This window comes from Astyanax mexicanus, chromosome 7 (assembly GCF_023375975.1).
Source record: "Astyanax mexicanus isolate ESR-SI-001 chromosome 7, AstMex3_surface, whole genome shotgun sequence".
NCBI classification, from domain to species: Eukaryota; Metazoa; Chordata; class Actinopteri; order Characiformes; family Acestrorhamphidae; genus Astyanax; species Astyanax mexicanus.
In genome coordinates this window covers 377023-391023 of record NC_064414.1, presented here as the reverse complement: position 1 = coordinate 391023, position 14001 = coordinate 377023, and the positions used below count along the sequence as shown (strand labels likewise).

The window sequence follows — 14001 nt, the reverse complement described above, 5'->3', positions numbered from 1 at the left end:
CACTAACAGTCTAACCGCAAGTATAACGAGGAGTGTTTCGAGGCGCACTCTGCACATTTCTGTGTCCAGGCTTAGTGGCTTTCCTTTCATTCTGTTTCCAGAGAGAGACTCAAATTCAGTGAGCGCCTCCATCCAGTGCCCATCTTAAATACACTAAATAATGAATGTTTTTATTACAGCGTCCAACCCTAAACACAATCATTGAATCTTTAATTGGCACGACTTACTTCAAGGATATGCATGATGGTTCCATTGGCCGGTCTCACAAAGACAGGTCTGTTGTCATTGACGTCAATGACGGTGATCTGGAGACTGGCAGTGCCCCAGAGCGGGGGTCTACCGTGGTCTGTGGCAATTACAGTCAGATTAAACCTCTCAAAACTGTGCAGCAGACGCAGAGAACGGATCAGACCAGTGTCCGGGTCCAGAGAGAACGCATCTGAGAAAAAAAAAAAAAAGAGGAGAGAAATATGATAGTGTGTTAATGTGGGTCCATATTTCAGTTTACCTTCTACTGTATGTGTTTATAAAACATCTTTATACACAATATTTATTCTGCTTTTGTTGAAGGAAGACTTTCTATTAGATATCAAGATTTGAAGCATTGTTGTACGGATTTGATTGCATTTAGCAACAAGAGTGGTCAGGATCTGGATGTTGGATAATCACTACCCAAACTCAACCTCATCTCATCCCAAAATTATTGGACGGAGTACCAATAATTACTCAATACTGGGGAGCTTTATACCCCTCCAGCCCACACTTGGCATTGAGAATTGTGCCAATACTTCATTTCTATCTGCCCCAGAGAGGCCTATTATACTGGCCGTGCAGCATGAAGTCCCTACATGCATTCATTAGAAGGGTCGTCCACAAACTCTGGAACTTTACTGTTGTTAATTAAAGATAGACTGGCTAATAAAAGTGTATATATATATATATATATATATATATGTGTGTGTGTGCTGTACCTGCTCCGGGCCCCTGCAGGCTGTACGTGAGCAGGGCGTTTTCCCCCTCGTCCAGATCAGTAGCGGTCAGTGTTATCACAGACGTCCCGCTCGGCTCGTTCTCAAACACATTGTTGCTGAAAACGCTGGAGCTGAACCGCGGACGGAAATCATTCACATCCAGAACCGTCACCAAAACCTACGGAAAGAATAAGAGCAGAAAGGGGACAAAATCATGAAAAAATTACAATAAACCCACAATAAACACTCTCTGCTTAAAATATTCTCCATCCAGAATCTAATCAGTCACATTATTTCACATTATTTTTACATCTATCTTTCAGCTCTATCCAGAAAGGATTAATTTCTCAGGGGATCGTCTGTGTGTAAAAATATTTCACACTTCTACTCTTTAGTGATAAAACTCCTGCATCCAGACTGCAATTAAAAAAACAGGAAGTTCAGTGAGTTTTTAGGCTCGTTTTTTCAGTCACATGACATCACGTTCAGTAGCTCCTCCATTTCCACTCACTGTTGTGTTTTTAACGTGGATCTCTAATTACGGTGTGCAGCAGTGGACGAATATCTATTTTATTAAAGGCGAGGAGACGAAACTCAGAGATGTGCGTCCGGACGGGACTAAAATTACCGGAGGAGCACGGAGTTCAGAGAAAAACAGTAGATAATTCAGCCTGTAATTTTCTCAGAGGACGTCTGAGAAAAACACCTACATGATCGTTCTGGACGGGAATAAAATCACAGAGGATAAAATAATAAAAGAGAAAAAATTACCCCAGAACCCCCTGAGAAACTAATCCCATCCGGATAGGGCTTAAGAAAGCATTCTTTGCAGCGCTCCCCGTCATCACAGTTGTTTATACACACTTTTTAAGAACCGAATGCATGGTTGCTTCAACCAATAAATATTTAAATAATATTCTGCAGACATCCTTTATAAAACACGACAGGAAACCAAGACTAGTGAAGCTGAAATCCGCCGCAACTGCTTTTAATCACTGCTGGAGAAAATCACACCCCTGTTTACCCACAACAAAATATGAGCGAAGAAAATTTAGCAGCTTAAACTCACTAAAATAACACCACCAACCAAAACCACTTACCATAACAATAGTGCTGTTCTTTAAACATAAGATATCACACAGGTCATGTTAGATGATTTGGTAGCACTTTGTTTAAACAGCACCTACATAAGGGCTTTATAACACATTCACATTGAACATTAAATAATCCATTTATAAAACCATTCTTCAATATGTATGAATAGCTTATCCCAGTTTCGCGTGGACGGAGGAACAAAACGGAGACAGAAAATTCCTTAAGCGGAATTACTTTTCTTTTAGATCACCTTCAATAAGCGAACTTCATTACACATGCTGGCATGTTGCAAAATAATATTGAAATGTTTTTAAATGATAATGCTAATGTAAAGTTTTATCACCATATTACAATTGTTTTTGATATTAATAGTATTATTTTAATTCCCAAAATCATATCTTCTCATAATGCCTGGTACTTTGGTCGCTATGACCTGATAGAAGCTGCTCCAGTAAAATACCTGAACTGAATTTTCCCGCCGGTTGTTGGGGCTGCCCCCGGGGTTGTCCCGTGCGATGGCGGTGAGGGTGTAGCGGTCTTTAGTCTCTCGGTCCAGCCGAGACAGAATGTAGATATCCCCCTGTGAGGAAGATGAAGATGAGTGAGGGTGATGAAGATGACAGTTTTTACTGGTTACAGTTTCTTTTTCTTTTTCCACTTTAATCAGAAGCAGAAACAAGGACACACTGATTCAAGAACAGTTTTTACTAAATACCTGTTGTGTAAAACAAACTGTGTGTTCACCATGGGACTGCGTGCACTCAACCATGATCAGTACCATGATGGTTTAATATGAATATATTAAATTCTGAACTGTAAATCTGACATTTTTTAAGTGTTTAACATAACATAAACACATTAATACTATACTGACCGTAGAGGGGGTGATTCCAAACTTCCCCTCTCCATCCACCAATGAGTACTCAATAACCGAGAAGAGTCCTGAGTCAGCGTCTGTAGCGCTCACTCGCACTATGATGGTACCCAGAGCCACATCCTCCAATACTTGTCTCTACAGAAACACACACACACACACACGTTAAAAGCTCTGAAACGATCAAATAATTAATATTATTATGATATAAATAAGACAGGAATAACAAGAGAATGATAATAAGTGGAACCAGCATAAAGAAAAAGATAATTCATGTTGCTATAATAATATAACATGCAGCTCGTTGGCTCCGAGTCCGACTCCTCCGTGTTTATGTACCTGATACGAGGGCTGTAGGAAGACGGGGTTGTTGTCGTTGACGTCGACAATACGCAGGTAAACAGGAAGCTCGGAGAACCTTGGCGGGCTGCCCCGATCCTGAGTGCGCACGGTGAAGTTCAGCCACTGAACCTGCTCGTAATCCACCGTCCGATTGGCTATAATCTTACCTGGGTTAGGAGGAGAGAGGGAGCGCTGCAGATTAGATAGAAGACTTTAGTTTGTTCTGTTAAATCTAAGATCTCTAAGCTCTTTTTTGTTTTTTGTTATCATGCATGTTTGCTATTTTACCAGAAATCACAGTGTGTTCTTAGATCTTGTGTCAGAGTCCTTACAGGTAAATCACCCAGCAGGTAAATACCTGAAGTCATGCCAGAACAACCTACCATGTATTAGAATGAAGAGAGATCAAAATACTTAAAATGAAAGATTAAATAACTATTTCAAATCATGTTTAAAATCACTGGTGAAATCTGCTTGTTATGGCTGTTACATTTGTGCAGATCTCTGACCCTCCTCTGCTCTCAGCACAACCTGCAAGCTGATTGGCTCTTTTTGGACTTTATCCATAAACAGGTTCTGTGTTCAGCTTTACATATCTGGTTGTGTTTACTACTTCAGCAGTGCAATATAACAGCAGAATTACCATCTTCTAATCTGTGGAGTGGTAAAATAACTATATCAAAATTACGCTATTTCCAATTGTCCAGTTGTTTGTGGACACCCTATTCTAATGAATGCATTAAGCTACTATAAACAATCTAGATAATAGAGACAGGTTCTTCAACAAAAGCAAAATAAACTATTTTTAATACCAATGATTTTAGAAGAAACCGTTAATAAGATGTTTCAATACTTTTTTCCATATCGTTTCTTAAGGGTAGATACTAGAATCATCCCTTCCTAGATTCTAGATTTACAACAATTTTGTTTTTTGTTAATTGTATTGGCCTTGATATTATAGGTAGGTCATTTTTTCAGCCATCTATAGTTTTGTTCATTATTCTGTATTAAATTTAGTTTGACATGATTAAACATAATACAGTATTCTGTTGTGTGTGAATGTTTGCTCCCTATTGTTTTAAGTGTGTGTGTGTATTTCTACCTGTAGAGGGGTCCTCGAGTCGCACGTAGTCTCCTCTGGGCAAATGCAGAAGCTCGTAGAATATCTGTCCATTAGGGCCTTTGTCTGGATCCACTGCGGAGACTGAGAGTAGCGTGGTGCCCGGCTGAGCTCCCTCCAGAATGCTCTCAGAGAAATTAGTGACGCCAAACGGCCGAAAGCGCGGCGCGTTATCGTTCACGTCCAGAACAGCGATGGTCAGCCTGGCTGTCAGGACCAGAGAGGACGCAGGACAGGGAGTTATTTAGCAGGAGCTCGAGGAGTTTAAATCATTAAAAGAAGAAAAATAAAATGAATATACAAACCTAACTTATTATTATTGGTCTGTTAATGATAAAAGAAAAAAACTGGGAAGAGATAAAGTAAGAAAGATAATGAGACAGTTCTTACTTACCATTGGGCACACTGACGGACATGTCGATGACATCACTGGCATTATCATGAACTGACACTATGATCTCAAAAGTAGCAACCAGCTCTCTGTTCAAAGGGTTTCGAACAAATACAGCACCTGAGAACAAAGACAAACATCAGACAAATCACTCTTTACTTTAATATACTTTGTATCAAAACTTCCTATAATATCATCATAGTTACACTGTGTTTTTTCAGGGTTAAATTAGTAGTACCAAAATTATACAGTTTAATACTATTTTGTATAAAACCAGGATTTTGTGCAGAGTCTACTGCATAATTTAATAATTTTTTGTATTGTATTATAGCATTAAATAAAAAGTCCCCTGAAGACCCACTTCATTGTAATCTCTTTCTCTTTTATGTGTGTGTGTGTGTGTGTCAGTGTGTGTGTGTGTGTGTGTGTAATCCTGATCTTATTCTTTCTGCCTGAAGCTGCACACCTGTGTGAAAGTCGATCCCGAAGGACTCCTGCAGGCCGCTGACCGGGTTATTCCCGTCGTCTTTGGCTTCCACAGAGATGATGTAATACTCCAGACGGGGTCGGAGGTCAGGGTCCTCGGCGGCAAGGGTTGCCACCACCACCCCGGGCGGCGTGGACTCGTTCACGCTGATAGTCTGGACCGGCTGCAGGAAGCGCGGCCGAGAGTCGTTCAAGTCGTCCAGCACCACGGTGAGCGTGGCCGTGCCCGAGAGCGGGGGCGTGCCCCGGTCTGATGCCGCGACGACCAGCCGATAGGACGGGCGCTCCTCGCGGTCCAGCGTCGCGTTTCCGACCAGAACCGCCCCAGAGAGAGGGTCCACCACAAACCGATCCTGAGCGCCGCTCTCCAATCGGTACTGCAGCCAACCGTTAGAGCCGGCGTCCGCATCCGTAGCTGAGAGCTGAGTCACAACCACACCTGAACCAAACGTACACACAGTACAGACCAAAAGTTTAAACACACCTTCTCTTTTTCAGTGCGTTTTCTTTATTTTCATGATTATTTACATTGTAGATTCTCACTGAAGCATCAAAACTATGAATGAACACATGTGGAGTTTTATGTACTTAATAAAAAATGAGCTGAACCTCCACAGTCACCGGACCTGAACCCAATCCAGATGGTTTGGGGTGAGCTGGAGCACAGAGTGAAGAAGGCAAAGGAGCAACAAGTGCTAATAAACACCTCTGGGAACTCCTTCCTTCCTTCAAGACTGTTGGAAAACTTTTCATTTCAGGTGGCCACCTCTTAAAGAAGCTCATTGAGAGAATGATGCCAAGAGTGTGCAAAGCAGTAATCAGAGCAAAGGGGGGCTTTTATTTTGAAGAAACTAGAATATAAAACATGTTTTCAGTTATTTCACCTTTTTTTTGTTAAGTACATAAAACTCCACATGTGTTCATTCATAGTTTTGATGCTTCAGTGAGAATCTACAATGTAAATAGTCATGAAAATAAAGAAAACACACTGAAAAAGAGAAGCTGTGTTCAAACTTTTGGCCTGTACTGTATGCTGTATTAAATAATTTAAACTGTGAAGACACAAACTTTAATATAAAGACAGATTCTTACTTCATGCTTCCTGAACCTGTATCAGCACAGGTGTTTCAGTTTCACCGTCTCTCACCTGTGGGGCTGTTTTCAGGAAGGCGTACGGTGAAGCTGGATGGATTAAACACTGGAGGATTGTCGTTTCTGTCCAGGATGGTGATGGTGAGGGGAACGCTGCTGTTCAGACCCCCTATGTCCTCCCCAACCAGAAACAGCTCCACCCGCGGGTCAGAGAACGCTTCTCTGTCCAACACTCCACCCTCACGCACTGACACCACGGCTACAATTATAATAAATCAATTTTAATAAAACAATTCAGTTACAACATGCTTAGATCCCTTATAATAACTTTTTACTTATATAAACAAGTTTACATACAGCACACCAACCAAAGAAGTTTAAAACTATATACATACAAATATAGATAAGAAAATAACTTGCACTGATTACACTAAATAGCCATAACAATAAAACCACCTGCCTAATATCGTATAGGCTACACTTATTTGCCAAGAGATCAGTTAAGTCTTGTTATTTTAAAGGTGGGGCGTCTACATTCATTAATGATCTCCAGCACCCAGCTTTTAATCTGGAGGTTTAGCAGTTGCCTTGGAGCACTAGTTTTAGTAGGTACTGACCACTGAAAACACTGAAAATAACTCCAAAGAAATGTCTGATGGTCTGATCCAGTTTGCTGACTGTTCACATGCTGCCTAATATGCAGATCCCACCCTATAATTTGATTCAGTGCTCCAGTCAGGGGTCTTAAAGCTGAAAATAAGCCTTTAATGCTGAAGGCTGTATCTGACCTGTAGTAGAGTTGATGGTGAAGAGGTCCACTCTGGATCCCAGCAGGCCGTACTTCACCACAGCATTAACCCCAACATCTCTGTCCACAGCCAGAACCGGCCCGTTCAGTATCGTCACTGTGGTTCCTGTGGGGCGTTGGAGGGAGAGAGCGTGAGCGTAAAGGCAGGTATACACTAATTATCAATGGTATTAGATCACTTAATCCTATAACATAAAAGTTAAAATAACTTATTGTCTATGCTAATTGTCAATATTATGAACACAAGACTATATGCGGCCATATGTCGTGGAAGTCCATGTTATTTTTGCTCGTTTTGTATAAAATATTTGCTGTTATTTTAATAAAATTAAAGTAAATCACTCCCTAGTCTATACAGCCCATTCATACGGCATGCATCATTATTTAGAACAGGATACAATACACACCAGCCAATGAGAAAGGAGGTAATTTACATATATCATCTCTAAAAGAAGACGTTAAAAAGGTTTGTTCACTAATTGAAATGGTAGAGATAGTAGAAACAGGTACCTGTGGGGGAGTTCTCACTGATCTCTCCTCTGTAGCTGGAGGATGTGAAGATGGGCCTGTTATCATTAATGTCCAGAATGGTGACCACCAGCACATCTGAGTCCTGCAGAAGGAGGGAGAGATGAAGAGCGATGGAATAAATAAAAGAGAGAGATAAACGACCTGCAGACTGAGGTAGTGTGCTGTACTGTTGATTAGGTGATGAATACAGTAGATAATGTAGAAGTGAGTAATGTACAGCATGTACAGAGTGGTATAATATATTCAGCAATACTACTTATTAAATATTCTCTTATACAGTAAATACAGTAAATACAGAACACGTTAGCAATGCATTTTCTCATTAGAAAAAACTGTGCTGTACATTCCAATCCCTTCTTTTAGCAGCCATTAATCCGAACAATTTCCCTTATAGCTCCAGCTTACTATTCACCCATACTATAGCTCTTCGTTATTAGACACTTTAGTAAAGGACGCATTGCTAAAATGTCTTGGAAAGTGAAATCAATATGGATATTAAATTTAAAGATTGTTTTAGGTGTTTTAATAAAACTAAGTTACTAAAGCTTGGTCTCTCAGACCTGTACAGACTGTAGTTAAAGAAGAGGAGATGGTACACTTACACTCAGTCAGATACGACTCTTTCCCAACTTTTTAAAGATGCATTGCTGCCGCTGTTCAGAATAAGTTAATGTTTTTCATGAAATTGTTAAATTTCTCACTTTTTGTATCTTTTCTTTGTTCTACTGTGAATACTGCAAATCATTGCATTCTGTATTATTTACAATTATTTTCATTTTAAACACTGTCGCTATGTTTTTATTGGAACAGTTTGTGGTTGTTGAAATATAGAAAAATATAAATATTCTATATGTGATGAATATATATATAGTGTGTTATGTAGGGTACAGTTCTTTACCCTGCGGGCGATGCGGGGGTTCTCGGGGTTGTCTTTGACTGTGATGGTCAGCAGGTATTCAGCCACTCGCTCTCTGTCTAACGGCCTGTTCACCTGAACCACACCTGACTAAAGAGAGAAAGACAGGAAATGGAGTTCCATAGAAAAAGCTGTACCAGAATTGTTCACTTTATTTTCCTAGTTTCACTCCCTCCCTCCCTCCTCCCTCTCTTACAGTCTCGTTGATGTAGAACGCTCCGTCTGGGTTTCCTGCAGTGATGTTGAAGGTGAGCAGGGCGTTGCGGCCGCTGTCTGAGTCTCTGGCCTGCACGCGGGCGATGGAGGTCTGTATAGACGCCCCCTCGCTGACGCTGGTGTTCATGGGTAAGTTCAGCAGAATGGGATCATTATCATTAATGTCCAAAACCTGAACCCCCACGACCACCTGATACAAAACATAGAATAAAAAATCACAGGTTATAATGTACGCACACTGTGATCACAAACCATCTGGAATTCAGATCAGTACAGTTTATTGATGTTTTATGTGTTTTGTAAAAAGGCTTATAGTTTGTTCAGAAAGTATTTTATATGTAGGTATTGTACGTTGTGTATTATATTAGAGTAGACAGGGAGATCAGTTCTTAATAAACATTTATATTAAATAATAGGTCTATGCTTCTTCAGTGTTGCAGATTTCTCAGGTTTTAAACAGGCTGTAAATGTTGTGTACCGTGCTGCTGCGTGGCGGTGTTCCCAGGTCTCTGGCTGTAATGGTGATGTTATAATAAACTGTCGTCTCTCGATCCAGCTCAACATCTCTCTTCACCCTCAGCTCCCCCTCCACAGGAGACACGATGAACTCGTCTAACAAACACAACAAACACACAGACCAGAAACAGTCAGAAAATAAAACTTCAAGCTAAATATTCCAACACTAACGCACAAAAAATAATGCTAAAATGATTTAAACCTCCTATTATGTTCATTTGTCAAGTTTAATTATTCAATAGACGTCTGAAACAAAAAAATACTCTAACAAACAGTCTTAATATTGTTTTACTAACTACATTGCTAATTATTCTATCAATATTTAGTGTAATGGTGTTCCTCACTTCTAACAGGTAATGCTTTAATTAGGATAATTCACTCGTTTATCATAAAAAATATGTTTAAACTATAGTTATACATAATATTATAAAACATGACATTGCGATTTTGTTTTTGCTTTAGTTTGTGCAGGGGGTGGTTGTTGCGAATATGTGAGATAAACCATTTTTATATATGTTGATTAATTACACTAATTAAGGCAATCAGAAGAAGTTTCATACTGAAAAAATAAAAATTTTCCTAGATCTTCAAACTTTAACATGGATTAATTTGATCCGTAACATAATAGAAGGGTTAAGAACGCTGACAGGGACAGACAATAAATAGCAGGTTTATGTTAATCTACTTCATCACTTATCATATTCGGTATTTTACTATTTTATCTCTTCACAAACTGTCAGTTTTTAAGCTGAAAGATCTGAGCTGTACAGGACTAGGATATATATATATATATATAGACGACTGACAGTTGATTAGTCACCTTGCCATGAGCATGCTGACCAGTGTTCAGTCTCGCTCACAAGAGAACACCTATTGTTGGACATATTTAAAACTTGTGGCACACGTCACAGTCCAAATAACACACACACACACACACACACACTCTGCTCTTACTGTTCAGGTCTCCAGCTGTGATGCTGTATTCCACTTTTCCATTCAGGTCCGAGTCCTGGTCAGTAGCTTTAACAGTGCAGACTCGGGGTCCGGGCTGACCCTCTGTGATCTCAAATGGGCCCTCAAAGTCCCGGGGGAACTGGGGGGTCACGTCATTCACATCGATCACATTCACCACAACCTGCGGGGGTTACAGATCAGAAAATTAGAGTAAAAAACAAAGAGAGAGAGAGAGAAGTCTGTATATTATTACTGCCACACTGAAAACCATATAACCACAGTTATTTCATGTGTGGACTCTTATCATCACATTATATTACATTACATTACATTTAGCAGACACTTTTGTCCAAAGTGACTTACAATAGTGAAGTACAAAAGTAATAGAAGTTAAAGGTAAAACATCTTTATACAGGGCCTAAAGGAGGTCGAAGTGAAATGATAGGATAGAGAAGTGAAGGAGGGGAAGAAGGAAATGAGGTTAGTAGTAGTATCATTTATCAGACAGTTTTCATTCATACAGTTTTTAAGCAATACTTTTCCATGACTTTTAGGCTAGTTTTTGACAATACGATTTTTAAAACATCAGCACAGACATGGACAATAAAACCTTATCAACTATAATCCAAATTGATTACAGTAAGGCTAAAATTAAAAAATTATGTTCAATAAAAATAAAAAGTGTGAGCAGATACTGTGAGCTGTATTGTGTAGAGGCTGAATTATTGAATTAACTCTGAGCTTAAAATATTACAATTAGCTTTTCTCCTTCAATAAATGGAAAAAATGCGGTATTCCAAACACAAATTTCCTTGACTTTTCTTAAAACTTTTTGGGTATTTTTTTTTTCTTCAAAACTCAATCCAGGCCTGGAAATTGATATTTTAAAATTCAATTACTTTTCCAGGTTTTTCATGACTCTATAAACCCTGTCTTATACTGTATTTAATAAGAATTGGACTGAAATGGCTTAAAATTAAATGAACTTTGAAATATAATTTTTTTTTATTCTTTTTTAAAGTCTGAAAGATGTCACTCACGGTGGCACTGGATGTCAGTCTGAGTTGTAATATGGGGCATTGGTCAGTTGCAGTGATGACCAGCGTGTAGCGTCCACTGCTGACCTCATAGTCCAGCTCTTTCATCACCACGATCCGGCCCTGTGGACGAGACACGAACACACAGCAGCAGAATTCAGTCAAATTTACTTTACAGTGTTTCCCAAATGTTTAAACGCATTTCTAGAAATTTGGCTCAGTTTCTCTAAACTCCAAACACAAACTGACAATTATTAACTGATTTGTTGAAACTCAAACACAAATCTCTAAACAAATCTGTAGAAAAACTGATTCCTTCCACCAAAACATCACACAGATATTTATATACTCTATATCTCCTACAGAGCATCAAATAAACACTGACCAGATCAATTCAGAGCTCTGTTATCAGAAGTATTTGGTTATGATTTTGACTTCATGAGGCCACTGTACAAATTCAAATGCAGACAAATCCATGGAAATATATTGGCTTTCTGTTCTTTATATTTGTTTTTGGTGCGGTGTAGGACCCCCTATATAGCATTACAGTATTACATGTATATGCAGCACAAAGGTAAGCTGTTTTTACTGTATGTCGTTTGTTGCAAAACTGTAATTTGTTTTACTTGTGTAAGAACAATGAGAAACATGACAAAGAAAATCAGTTCACATACAAAAGGGGAAACAGAAATTGATTTATTATTTATTATCTATGTATTTGTAGGTCAGTGATTCTCAGGTGATGAAGCTGTACTAAATGATGCAGTTTGTGTTTAGTGATTAGCTGTGATTTAGAATGATATCTGAGTGAGAACATGTGGAATTGTGTTTTTTAGAGTTTAGCAGTTTGGAGTCACAGTGTGACACACAAGCTTCATGTTTTTGGATTTGTGTGCATAGTTTTATATTTTGTATTTTTGAAAAAACAGTAAGCCGCAGTACTAAAACTGTTCTCAGTGATCAGCTGATCTGTAGTTTATTGTACCGAAGTGGGGCTGATGTTGAAAGTTTGACCCAGGTTTCCCTGGGTGATGGCGTAGCGCACGGTGCCGTTCAGCCCCTCGTCTGGGTCGGTAGCTGAAACTGTGGCGATGGTGGAACCGATGGTCTCCGGACCTTCAGTCAGAACAGTCACGTACTCCTTCGCAGCAAAAACCGGGGCGTTATCGTTCTCATCGATTACGTACACCCACACCGTGGTGGTGGCCTGCAGGGAAAAAGAGACGAAAGAGACGAGGTTTTACAAACATATTCAACATTACAGTAAAAGCCAGCTTGTCTCTTAGATAAGTGAACACGCTTGGAGGAGAACACTACTACTAGCACAGTTCACACAGCAGGTAAAATTGGCCCACTCATTTTTATGTTTATTCTGTTCACACAATCTTCTTTTTAATGTGATCTATAGCAGATATTAATAACTCATGCACCAAAGTGCATTGCTTCACATCAAGTTTTATATTCTCCATCATCACAGGATCTATCCAGTTTCAGTTGCTGCTTTCTATCACGCTTTAAAAAGCTCACGCTATTCAGCCACAACAACTTCCTCCTCTCACTGGACATTTCATTTTAATTTCTTCTAATATCAGAGTTTATATGGTCATGAAAAACCAACAGCAATATTTTTGGAAGTTTTGGAAAAATAAGAAATAGGCAGAAAGTTTTGGTAAAGTCATGGAAATTCTTATTCAGAAGAACAGCAGCATATTTACACAAAACACTTTTTTTAATAGAATGAACATGGTTATTTGACTATCTTGACTGTTTGTTTGACGCATTAAAAAACAGCCCCCTGAAAGTCCCTCATGCCCCCTGTGGACCCCCGGAGTAATCAGGCACCACAGCTTAAAGTTCAAGACCCAGCTGAATAATCAGGATTTCCCCACTGAGACAGAGTGACATTCACCATGAATACCTTCCACCTCCTCACCTGGCCCACATCACCAACATTCACCAGCACAATCTTCTAACATGAAGTTTAATATATGATATGATAATATATTCAAGTTCAGACAGTTGCTGACACAGATGTGCAAATGCACACACACACACACACACATAGCTTGTCAACTATCTGTAGACAAGCATTTCCAATACAATAGGACTATCTGGAGCAGATAGAGGTGCTTTAATGCTTTATTAGACTACTACTAATAAATATGAGTATAAATAAGTATAAAAAGAGCATTTTAGAGAGGCAGAGTCTTTCAGAAGCAAAGATAAGCAGAGTTTCACTAATCTGTTTGTCAATAAAAATGTTCCTCAATGTAAAAGAAGATTTTGGATATCCCACCGTCTACAGTGATTAATTTAATCTAAATATTCTGAGAATGGGAACAAGGTATAAGTCAGTATTGGATGCTGGTGATCTTCAGGCCCGCGGATGACACTGCATTAAAACAGGCTGTAGTGATTCCGCACTGGAAATCACTGCATGTTCTCAGAAACACTTCTAGAAATCACTGTCATCAGATTAATCTAAAGAGGACATTTGGTTTGAAGTGGTGCCATGTGATTTTTTTATTTTCCTGCTAATATTTAAGAGACTTTGCCAATCAGTTCAGATAAAGAGGTGGACACAAAATGACACCGCTGATTATATTAGTGTTTATTTAACACTGTTCAATACTGAAGGACTCTTCAATATTA

The 14001-nt window shown here is 39.2% G+C and overlaps 1 protein-coding gene across 2 annotated transcripts in view; it reads right to left on the bottom strand.

Annotated features, from left to right (window-relative positions):
- The window catches only part of cdh23 (cadherin-related 23), a 277788-nt gene that overhangs the window by 14455 nt on the left and 249332 nt on the right, over window positions 1-14001 (bottom strand). For both annotated transcript variants that reach the window (XM_049481005.1, XM_049481004.1), the window contains 17 exons: window positions 12335-12556; window positions 11353-11472; window positions 10313-10493; window positions 9321-9454; window positions 8823-9032; window positions 8609-8716; window positions 7690-7792; window positions 7160-7285; window positions 6427-6630; window positions 5260-5718; window positions 4797-4913; window positions 4385-4609; window positions 3280-3449; window positions 2941-3078; window positions 2527-2646; window positions 972-1149; window positions 228-439 (listed from right to left, as the gene is read on the bottom strand). In XM_049481005.1, the coding sequence (XP_049336962.1) occupies window positions 228-439; window positions 972-1149; window positions 2527-2646; window positions 2941-3078; window positions 3280-3449; window positions 4385-4609; window positions 4797-4913; window positions 5260-5718; window positions 6427-6630; window positions 7160-7285; window positions 7690-7792; window positions 8609-8716; window positions 8823-9032; window positions 9321-9454; window positions 10313-10493; window positions 11353-11472; window positions 12335-12556 (3027 nt within the window). The remainder of the gene's footprint in view (window positions 1-227; window positions 440-971; window positions 1150-2526; window positions 2647-2940; window positions 3079-3279; window positions 3450-4384; window positions 4610-4796; window positions 4914-5259; window positions 5719-6426; window positions 6631-7159; window positions 7286-7689; window positions 7793-8608; window positions 8717-8822; window positions 9033-9320; window positions 9455-10312; window positions 10494-11352; window positions 11473-12334; window positions 12557-14001) is intronic.